The sequence below is a fragment of the Oncorhynchus clarkii genome, chromosome 10 (genome assembly GCF_045791955.1).
Source record: "Oncorhynchus clarkii lewisi isolate Uvic-CL-2024 chromosome 10, UVic_Ocla_1.0, whole genome shotgun sequence".
NCBI lineage: Eukaryota > Metazoa > Chordata > Actinopteri > Salmoniformes > Salmonidae > Oncorhynchus > Oncorhynchus clarkii.
In genome coordinates, this window is record NC_092156.1 from 47,816,982 (window position 1) to 47,828,425 (window position 11,444).

An 11,444-nucleotide genomic window follows, 5' to 3' on the forward strand; every position below is an offset into this window, starting at 1 on the left:
ATTCATTAAAAATCCTACAATGTGATTTTCTGGATTTTTTTTCTTCTAATTTTGTCTGTCATAGTTGAAGTGTACCTATGATTAAAATTACAGGCCTCCCTCATCTTTTTAAGTGGGAGAACTTGCACAATTGGTGGCTGACTAGATACTTTTTTGCCCCACTGTATTTGTTGTCACTTATTAAGCGTCCTAAGTATTTTATGTTTTTTTGTGGTCCATTTAACAGAATGCTGTAGATCATTATAAAAAAAGAATCCACACAAATGTTATGCCCTGAGAATATTCTGTAAATATTTTTAGCAAGGGGGCATTGAGTTTTCAATATTGGTCTGGTATATCAGGAGATCATCTGCAAATAATTTTAGTTTATATTCATGTTTACCAATACTGATACCTGTTACGTTTGGGACCTGTCTCCAAGCGGTTTAATTGCTGGCACAAACAGGAGGGGGGAGAGAGGACATCCCTGTCTTGTGGCCCTTTCTAAGACAATTTCATCAGATAAATGTACTATGTGTGTATATTTTTGCTTTAGGACATTTATAAAATATTTGAATTAAATGTATTATTTCAGATGAAAAGTTGAAAGCTTCTAAAGTTTTGAATGGAAAAGGCCGTTCAAGATGGTCAAAAGCCTTTTGCGCATCAACAGCCATTATTGCTGGATCTATATCTTGTTTTTTTCGGGATTGTATTAAACTGAAACGTTCTTGTATTTGTTATTAAGTGTCTATTTTTAATAAACCCTGTTTGATTGATATGTGTCAAGTCTGGTAAGACTTTTGCCCTTCTATTTCTTATGAGCTTTGTTATTATTTTATTATTTTATTGTCTGGGAACTCTCCAGATTTTCTCTCCAGACTTTCCTGGTTTTAATATAACTGAGAAAAAAAATGTTGACTCATGGAACTAGGAAGCACTGAATTGAGTGGCATATGTGTTGTCATTTGTGTAAATAGGGGTGCTACTTTGTCCCAAAATGTTAAATGAAATTCTATGGGAAAGCCATCCAATCGTGGTGTTTTTCTCTGTGTGAATGTTTTAACAGTATCTGATATTTAGTTTTGGGTGATTTCTGTTTTTACAGATTATTTTTGGTCTGCTGTTAATTGATTCAGGGTTGTTGAGTCTTTTTTATACACACAAGTGTAAAGGGATAAAGAATATGTACATAAAGATATGAATTAGTGATGGTACAGAACGGCATAGGCAAGATGCAGTAGATGGTATAGAGTACAGTATATATATATGGGATGAGTAATGTAGGGTATGTAAACAAAGTGGCATAGTTTAAAGTGGCTAGTGATACATGTATTACATAAAGATGCAGTAGATATAGAGTACAGTATATACATATACATATGAGATGAATAATGTAGGGTATGTAAACATTATATTAAGTAGCATTGTTTAAAGTGGCTAGTGATATATTTTACATCAATTTCCATCAACTCCCATTGTTAAAGTGGCTGGAGTTGAGTCAGTGTGTTGGCAGCAGCCACTCAATGTTAGCGGTGGCTGTTAAACAGTCTGATGGCCTTGAGATAGAAGCTGTTTTTCAGTCTCTCGGTCCCAGCTTTGATGCACCTGTACTGACCTCACCTTCTGGATGATAGCGGGGTGAACAGGCAGTGGCTCGGGTGGTTGTTGTCCTTGATGATCTTTATGGCCTTCCTGTGACATCGGGTGGTGTAGGTGTCCTGGAGGGCAGGTAGTTTTCCCCCGCTGTTGCGTTGTGCAGACCTCCCTAACCTCTGGAGAGCCTTACGGTTGTGGGCGGAGCAGTTGCCGTACCAGGCGGTGATACAGCCCGACAGGATGCTCTCGATTGTGCATCTGTAGAAGTTTGTGAGGGCTTTTGGTGACAAGCTGAATTTCTTCAGCCTCCTGAGGTTGAAGAGGCGCTGCTGCGCTTTCTTCACGATGCTGTCTGTGTGGATGGACCAATTCAGTTTGTCTGTGATGTGTACGCCGAGGAACTTAAAACTTACTACCCTCTCCACTACTGTCCCATCGATGTGGATAGGGGGGTGCTCCCTCTGCTGTTTCCTGTCCACAATCATCTCCTTAGTTTTGTTGACGTTGAGTGTGAGGTTATTTTCCTGACATTTCCCTATGAGTCCTGCCAGCTCTAGATGTCAAGTTAATTACAGTCTCTTCAGAACCACTGTAAGTGAGCAGTCTCACAGTAGCCTTTCCTCTCCTGGGAGGCCAGTCATAGCATCACCCTCTAGGACATTGTCCCGCCTATGGCTCTTCCCAGGCCCTCAGTCCGTGTTCTGTCTGTCAGTACTGTAATGTTTGTCTGATGACGCTTGATTATGGTAGGCCTAACTGAAGTGGAATGAATTCTTGAGTTACAAACTTAGGGCTATTATTATACAGCCAGATGTGTTAGTGTATTAGCTAACGCCTTTATCATGCGTTATCATACCATACTTGGCATTACAAAAGCTTGGAAGAGATTTGGATATATCATCAACACACTTAAGACTTTTATAACACAGAAAGATATAACACAGGTTATGTACATGGAGTTAGACATGCAGATGTAGGATCTTAATTTGATCACTCTTTTGTTGCTGAGTATTTTCCTGCGCGGCAGGAAATGCAAACTTGTGGTGTATTTGAGTTTTAAAAAGGCTTCTTAAGTTTGTAATTTCTAAGTTGAAATGTCAGACTTGATTTGCCCTCATGAAAAATGTTACAACCACATAGAGAAATGTCCTTTCATTATGAACTACATAATAATTTCAATTTAATTACAAATTTACGGAGGAATGAAGACAGCCAGGTACTAAAATCAACTCAGACTACCTATAATTTGTCTCCCTCTTGATTCTTTATATGTTAAATTACTGGTGTAACAACTCAATTTGGTTCATTTACCACTGCCACGGCATTCACTATTCGTTTTGCCCCTTTGAAGGATAGTGCATTGACAATGTTTGGGATTATAGCACGGCATGGTGTGACACATGCATGTTCTCACGGTGGTAGTGCCTTGTAGTCTGGCTATCATACTGTAGACACAGCATAGACTCCCAGTGTGGCACATAGACAAATGTGGTACACATCAGCACTAGGCTGTTCTTACAGAAGAACAGCATGCAATACCATCTGGGGTCTTCTTCAATAGCCAAGTGCTGTATCAAGTCTATGATTTTTTTGGTTTGTTGCAGATTTGAGTCATCTTCTCTGCATAAACTGCCTTATCCTGCTGTTTATTCTCAAACTTTTGCATGTTTAATTAAATGAGGCGTCCAATGCTCTATTTATCTATTCCATTCTACTTTATTCACAGAGGCAGACATGTCAGGGCCACCCGAGTGAGGGTTGCCCTCATTACTGTTCTTAGTCAGACTGCATCAATCAATCAAATTTATTCATAAAGCCCTTTTTACATCAGCAGATGTCACAGAGTGCTATACAGTTACCCAGTTTAAAACCCCAAACAGCAAGCAATGCAGATGTAGAAACCCGGTGGCTAGGAAAAACTCCCTAGAAAGGCCGAAACCTAGGAAGAAACCTAGAGAGGAACCAGGCTCTGAGGGGTGGCCAGTCCTTTTCTGGCTGTGCCGGGTGGAGATTGTAAGAGCACGCGGCCATTTAAAGCCTGATTGTTCTTCAAGGTGTTCAAACGTTCATAGATGACCAGCAGGGTCAAATAATAATCCGTGGTTGTAGAGGGTGCAACAGGTCAGTACCTCAGAAGTAATTGTCAGTTGGCTTTTCATAGCCAAGCATTCAGACATTGAGACAGCAGGTGCGGTAGAGAGAAAGAGAGAGAGTCGAAAACAGCAGGTCCTGGACAAGGTAGCATGTCCGGTGAACAGGTCAGGATTCCCTAGCCGCAGGCAGAACAGTTGAAACTGGAGCAGCAGCCCAACCAGTTGGACCGGGGACAGCCAGGAGTCATCAGGCCAGGTGGTCTTGAGGCATGATCTTAGGGCTCAGGTCCTCCGGGAGGGTTGGGAGAGAGGGAGAGAGAGAGAATTAGAGGGAGCATACTTAAATTCACACAGGACACCAGATAAGGAGAATTACACCAGATATAACAGACTGACCCTAGGCCCCCCCCCGGCACATAGACTATTGCAGCATATATACTGGAGACTGAGACAGGGGTGGGTCGGGGGACCTTGTGGCCAACCAGGCAGGATACAACCCACCCACTTTGCCAAAGCACCACTATAGGGATATCAACAGACCACCAACTTACTATCCTGAGACAAGTGCTGACTATAGCCCATGAAGATATCCTCCACCGCACGAGCCCGAGGGGGCGCAAAACCAGACAGGAAGATCACGTCCGTGACTCAACCCACTCAAGTCACGCACCCCTCCTAGGGACGGCATGGAAGAGCACCAGTAAGCCAGTGACTCAGCCCCCGTAATAGGGTCAGAGGCAGAGAATCCCAGTGGAGAGAGGGGAGCCGGCCAGGCAGAGACAGCAAGGGAGGTTCGTCGCTCCAGTGCCTTTCTGTTCACTGTCACACCCCTGGGCCAGACTACACTTAATCATACCCACTGAATAAATGGGTCTTCAGTAAAGACTTAAAGGTCGAGGCCGAGTCTGCGTCTCTCACCTGAATAACCAGACCATTCCATAAAAATGGAGCTCAATAGGAGAAACCCTGCCTCCAGCTGTTTGCTTAGAAATTCTAGGCATCATTTCTGTAGCGGTCCTGCTGTTCCTTGACTCGGTGGATCAGAACCGGATCCATGTCCCATGGTCACTCCCTGCACATCCTCTTTGGCACCAGTAGAGAGCCCAGAGCATCCAGCCCATCTGTCAGGAACAGTGGATTTAAACCATAGCAATTAGAGAATCACCCCTATTGCTGTCCCCTCTAAAGCTGTCCTCTGTATGATATGCACATGCAAATAGCACTTCATTTCTAGTAACACGTCATTTCAAGAAATAAAATAACATACTAGTATTGCCCTGAGGGGAAAAATGTGAAATGTGTTTACATAAATGATAAAGGAATGTATATGTTTAAAGTAATGACTAAAGAATTCCAACCTGAAACATATTTAACGGTGTGAAATGTATTAGAATAATAAGACTACAGTTCAATATTAGAAAATAAGACTATAATCCAATAATGTGTGTGTGGGACAAGTTACAGTAAGAGGGATAAATGTTTGGTTGAGAAAACAGAGGCTGTTAGACTACACATGACCTGGTTATAACTCTGAAAAAGCTGACAATGGGAAAGAGGGCCCTTCCAAGGCCTCTCTAATCTAGGGAGGAGAGGAATGGCGAGAAACTGGCTGGTAGAAAAGTGAGAAAACTGTGTGTGTGTATGTGTGTGTGTGTGTGTGTGTGTGTGTGTGTGTGTGTGTGTGTGTGTGTGTGTGTGTGTGTGTGTGTGTGTGTGTGTGTGTGTGTGTGTGTGTGTGTGTAGAAGTTATAAAATGACTGTGTTTGCATTTTTGACTTCAGAACGTTCTCTGAATAAAGAAGTAACCTATTGCCGACTGGGGGCTTTGTCTAATTCATCATTAACCAGGGTCTTACAAACTTCTGGGAATTGGTCAAAGCTGTAGTGATAGTTGAGTTCAACCATTGGGATAACAATTATCGTGTCAAGAAATGGGACTAACTCAGAAATGTTTCGGTTTCTTTTGCAGATTTGGTATAAAATAATCATAATAAACAACAGGAGCATCCAAGGACACAAAGAACTTAACCTCCAGTCTGCCATTGACATCGCATAAATATTTGTTGGGCTCCCTAGTGGTGCCTTGGAACACAGGTGATGGCTGAGCACAGCAGCAACCCTGCTTGGAGGGTCCAGGCTGGCTCCACCCTAGCCTCGCTCAGTGACAGGATGACTCTGCCAAAGAGCACTACCGTTCTCTTTAATCTGAGTTTCCCCATGGAATGGAATCAGTCTGACGCCAGACCAGAGACACCTGACAAGGAGAAGAACTGGCCTGCTCTGCTCATTTTGCTGGTCATCTTCTTCACTGTGGCAGGCAACATCCTGCTCATCCTGGCTGTGTCTCTGGAGAGGAAGCTGCAGAATGCCACCAGCTTCATCCTGCGCTCCCTGGCTGTGGCAGACATGCTCGTGGGCTTTCTCGTCATGCCGGTCTCACTGATTAACATTCTCTATGGTAGGTGGTAGGTTGAACTCTTTTAGAATTGCAAAGCAGTGTTTGTTTGCCCTCTGGATAATGATCTCTTGAAAGCAGCAAGGGATAAAAGGCTTTACTGTGAGGCAGGGGCGTCAATTGGGTATGGCAGGGTATGGCCCTAGCTCAACACCTTCAATTTAGAAATAGGCTACTAAAATGATTCCAATCCCGTTTCAATGGCAAATGCAGTTTAGCGGTACTCAGGCCGACCATGCGGATGCCTGGCAGCGGGATGGAACGCTGTGTGTATGGCTGACTGGTTTTATGGAGAGCACATCAACGCAGCTGCTGGGAACAGCGCAACTTTTTCTCGAAACAGTGCAGAGGTAAAGATGGCTGTAGTAGATAGCTTTGGCTAGTTAGCTGCTGTTTGATTTGACATGAAATTAAACTAGAGTTTTAATCCCGGTGCTGAGCTAGTGCGTAGCAGCTAATTCTTGTATGATGAGTTTGACGAATGTTAAGTCCCCTATTGACTGACCTGAATGACCTACGGCAACAAGGTGATAATGGCTAGAGTCAATTTGGCTTGTTTTTGATGTGCTCCAAATTGCATTTAAAAAAAAAATGTGCATAAAAATGCAGTAAATGAGCTTCAATTTAATAAAAATTCCCATCCAGGGACCGACTTTGCTTAACTTCAGAGACAAACCCGCAGTGGGATGCAGGGTGCAACTAGAAAAAAGGCAGTGAAATTGAAGGCCAGTGTAACATAAACAAATATAGGGAAAAATGCAGGAAATATGGAGGCGTTTTATTTAATTGTGTTATCGTAAAAAATGTTTTGCTGAAAACTATTTTTTGCATCCATTTACAATTTATTTGCTCTTGCATTTATCAATTATTTATTTGCAATATTTTGTTTTGCTATCAATACTTTTGGGTTTATGTTTTTTTCTTTCAATATCATTATTTTTGTTTGCAATACTAAGAATAGTATTCTCGACTTCAGAAGTTTTGCTTGATATTAATGTCACAAAGGTAATTCACACACTAGAGGATTGCATCATATAATAACATCATTACTCTGTTAAATGTGTTCTAAGCGGGAATCCATAATTGAAACATTTACAATTAAGAACCAAAATAGTACTCCCCTCCACAGTTTCTGTAAAAAGCTGAGGGATGAGGCTGGAGAAAAGCAACCACTTTCAAATCCATAGACTACGCTATGGATGCAAGGACTGACCATCTATGTTATCCCAATTATAGCATTAACCATGGTTTTAGGCTATACTGTGTTTGATTAAATTGAGTTTGTTTACAAATATTGGAGTAAATGTGGAGTTTTCTGACATGTGAAAGTACAAATTAGATTTTCACTTTCACATGTGGCATTGCAAGTTCACGCGTGACAAAAAAAAATGCAGTTCTACATGTGAAAAACTTTCACAATGTGGAATTGCAAATTAGATTTTTACATGCGTTTTTTTTTTACATGTGAGACAGCAAATGTGATTTTCACATGTGACTGTTTTTCACATTTAAAAATGCAATTCAGCATGTGAAAGTTTTTAACGTAGTAACCGCGAATGTCATATATTGTATGCAAAATAGTACGCAGCATCATTGTACGCAGCATCATCTGGATATGTACGCAACAAAAGTTCAACATTCATCTTCTGCTACAGTTTCTGTCAAGACGTCTAGGCGTACAGTTTGACGAATACGTTCGGTAAATCCAACGTACGCACCACCCCGAATGCACTGCAACTGCAACTGACTCTGCAAGGCAACGCTGCAAGGCAAACGCAGCGTTTCATTGGAAATGAATGTAATTCTGGTGTACCAAAATGCTGTCTATTTGATGATATACTGAATGAGAATGAAAAATGACTTTGGATTTGTTTGCATGGTCACAAAGCAGGTGTTCCTATTTGATAATGAAATGTCAGTAATTCTTGGTGAACTGTGCCTGTCCATTCTTCAGACTACCTGTGGCCCTTCCCTAGACCCCTTTGTCCCATCTGGATCTACCTAGACGTGCTGTTCTCCACAGCATCCATCATGCACCTGTGTACCATTTCACTGGACCGCTATGTGGGCATCTGTAACCCCATCAAACACAGCCGCTCCAACTCCCTCTCCAAAGCCAAGGCTAAGATCGCCCTCGTCTGGAGCATCTCCATAGGTGAGTTTCTGCTGACATAGCTACTGGAAATAGAAAAACAAACAAAAAAAACAACAGATCTAAATCATTTGCTCCCACGGTGTTGTCTGCGTGCGAGAGATAGTGAGTTACTTTGAAACCTTCTTTTTCTTTCTCTACTGTCTGTCAAGAAGGAATGCTTTTCTCTCACCTCTCATGGGGCTCTCAAGGGGAGCCTCATGGCATCTTCACCCTGAGTGATGCTCTAAATGGTTGCCGACGGGACAGGCTATCATGGTCTCCACGGCTCAAGGCTTTTTGGTTTTGCGGAAATCGGATAGCTAGGCAACCTGTGAGCCTGTCGACTTCATCTAAAAATAAAAAAAATCCTATCTATTTTCTCTGCCCTCGTGTCCTTTTTTGAAAGCCTCTGGTGGTCAGTATGAATCACTATGATCCCCCCCCTTTAATTTAATAACATGACGTTTTGAGATAGATGTAGCTGTGTTTGTGCATTGGTTTAAATGTGATATTCATTGTCCTTTCCTGCCCATCTCTCTCTCTCTCTGACAGTGATCTCCATGCCCATCCCTGTGATTGGCCTGTATGATGAGAGGAAGGTGTTTGTCAATGGGATCTGTGTACTGAACGAGCACAGCTTCGTCCTGATTGGCTCCTTCGTAGCCTTCTTCGTCCCTCTGGTCGTCATGGTGGTCAGCTACTGTTTGACCGTGCGCGTGCTGCAGTGCCAAGCCTCTGATTACCTGCACGGAGGCATGGCTTCGATCGACCGGCCTACCTTACTCGGGATCACCCCAAGGCTCCCCGCAGGGGACAGTCTTAGCCTCCTCAAACAGGACCCTAGTCCCGAGACCTTCAATATTTCTGTCTCTCAAGCCTCCTCGCAACCCGTCTCTCCAGCAGGGAGGCAGGAGCCAGGGGGACCTGGTGGGAAACCTGGCGTGGCTCAATCAATCAAAAATGAGAGGAGAGCCTCCAAGGTCCTGGGTGTGGTGTTTTTCCTCTTCCTGATGATGTGGTGTCCGTTCTTCATCACCAATGTGCTGAGCGTGTTGTGTGAGGACTCGATAATAAGCCTGTGCAATAAGCCTGTGTTGGCAGTGCTCCTAAATGTCTTCGTTTGGGTGGGATATGCCTCTTCTGGTGTCAACCCACTGGTCTACACTCTATTCAACAGGACCTACAGACAGGCCTTCCACCGCTACCTACGGTGTATCTACCACAGCCCGCCAGCCAAGAGCACCCCAACCTACCCTGTCTTTCCTGTTTACACCGTCACCCCTATTCTCTGCGGGAAAGATGCCAGCCGGCTGTAACTGTAGCAGACACAATGGGATTAATGGGGTGTGTTAATGGCAGAATGAGGTTGGAGAGAGTGTAAAAAAAAAGTTCTGGGACGTTAGAGAAGTTGGTCAGCGTCCGTCCCACCCCCCGCTGAGCACGTCAGCTGTGTCTGAACTAGCTAGCTGGCCTCCAGGCTCTCTCTCTCTCTCTCTCTCTCTCTCTCTCTCTCTCTCTACATCCAAAACAGTGTGGTGACAAAGCCGTGGCTTCATGTCACTGCTTGGATCCCCCCCCCCCCCCCCCCCCCCCCCCCACACTCCCTGTTCGAACACAGGAGATGTACTCAATGTCTCCCTGCCCAAACACGTAAATATGAGATATGTATTAGTCTACAAGGCTGCACAATGTGACTGAAGACATTTGATACTGTGCGTCAAACTTTAATATTTGCATTACATTTAGTGAGTAATAAGCGCATACTCAGTGTGGTGATTGTGGTGAAATGTCCGTTAACTGCGCTGCTGTTGCTGTTTGCATCTCTCATTGACAGGGCTGTGAGAGGTCACGGATGGCATGACAGGGGAAACCACCTGATGTATCTCTCCAATCATAGAGCCACAGTGCCACCATGTGGGAACATAGAATGCAGCACACAAACGTTTCACTTCTTACTTGGTCTCTTCTTTTTCTGCCTGTCTGATAGCTTCAAGTGGCCGTTGAAGGGGAAGCGTATGTCCCATTGGACACAGATATGTCTCCCTCCTCATTCCCAGAGGACTGTTACCATTTTGGTACATTCTTCCTGACAGATTAATATGATATGATCTGTGTCGTCTTCTTCCGCAGTTCTAACATGCAATATACATAATGGCGCTACTGCTGCAGGATTCTCGAAGATCACCAATCCCCAATCTCTCCGAGGGTCGGGATGGGCCCGTGTTATTTTCTTATTTTGTAATCATGTTCTGATCAGACGATTGTCCGCCACTGACTCAATGTGAATGATCATGCGCATGCTATTATTGTGCAGGATTTCAGATATACAATATTTGAATTGGTATTGTCTTCCAACTTCCATCATTAGTCTTGGGTATATGGTTGGTTTGCCCTTTACTAGAAACCATGTTATGCGTGCAGCAACAAGGACTTAAAACATTTCAAAGGTCACCTCATTAGCATTAGATATCAAGAATAAACCATGTTGAAATGCCCCTATCCTTTCAACAGAATACTTTTGCTTAAAGATTTAATGGTACACATTTGCTTTCAGCCTCTTAGATACGGTGTATTGCAATACCAAGTATCACCCTATTGCCAATATAAAGAACTGTATAGGTACAACTACAAGAGCCATTGTTGATCTACATACATATTTATGACTTTAGACTCTTTTGCATTGTCATTAGTGGGTGAGATGTAGAGTGAATGCAAGAGAAAGAATGAATGTTCATCCAAGCTTCTGGTTAATTCCGCACTGAGCTATGAATGAATTAATTCTTTCCACTTTAATAGGCTGTACTACACAAACAAACACAAAGACACTCAACACAGGCACTTCTCACCCTCGACAATAAGAGTCACTTGTATTCCCCTTTCCCACAGATCCCACAGCATAGCACACTAGTACTGCCCCCCACCCTGATGCATGGAACATGCGATTATCACATAACATGGCCTGCATATTGGATGAAGCCATTTTGTCACAGCTACAGTATGCCATTATATTATGCGTCTGCTCTTTGTTGTTTGACAGATAAAGCATGTATGTCATTTTGCCTATTAAATTGTTTTGCTTTTTCTCGGTTCTGTGGGGTCTGGGCATCTTTGAAACACAGGGTGGTGGTCCGTATGAGCCCATGTACGCATGCGTCGTGGTTTCGCTGCTGCAGAGCGTTCGCGT

The 11,444-nt window shown here is 43.3% G+C and overlaps 1 protein-coding gene across 1 annotated transcript; it reads left to right on the top strand.

The window, feature by feature from the left end:
• The first annotated feature begins 5,640 nt into the window (after positions 1-5,640).
• Positions 5,641-11,347, top strand: LOC139419606 (5-hydroxytryptamine receptor 2A-like). Its single transcript, XM_071169585.1, has 3 exons — positions 5,641-6,129; positions 8,081-8,281; positions 8,813-11,347. Exons 1-3 carry the CDS (start codon positions 5,769-5,771, stop codon positions 9,574-9,576), a joined length of 1,326 nt encoding a protein of 441 aa, XP_071025686.1. The 5' UTR covers positions 5,641-5,768; the 3' UTR covers positions 9,577-11,347.
• Positions 11,348-11,444: the final 97 nt, after the last annotated feature.

Bases quoted from the DNA above. Each gene is read 5' to 3' on its own strand.
- LOC139419606 (XM_071169585.1), top strand. From the start codon at position 5,769: ATGGCTGAGCACAGCAGCAACCCTGCTTGGAGGGTCCAGGCTGGCTCC. The intron at 6,130-8,080 runs GTAGGTGGTAGG...TCCATTCTTCAG, and splicing joins ACTGATTAACATTCTCTATG to ACTACCTGTGGCCCTTCCCT. The intron at 8,282-8,812 runs GTGAGTTTCTGC...TCTCTCTGACAG, and splicing joins CGTCTGGAGCATCTCCATAG to TGATCTCCATGCCCATCCCT.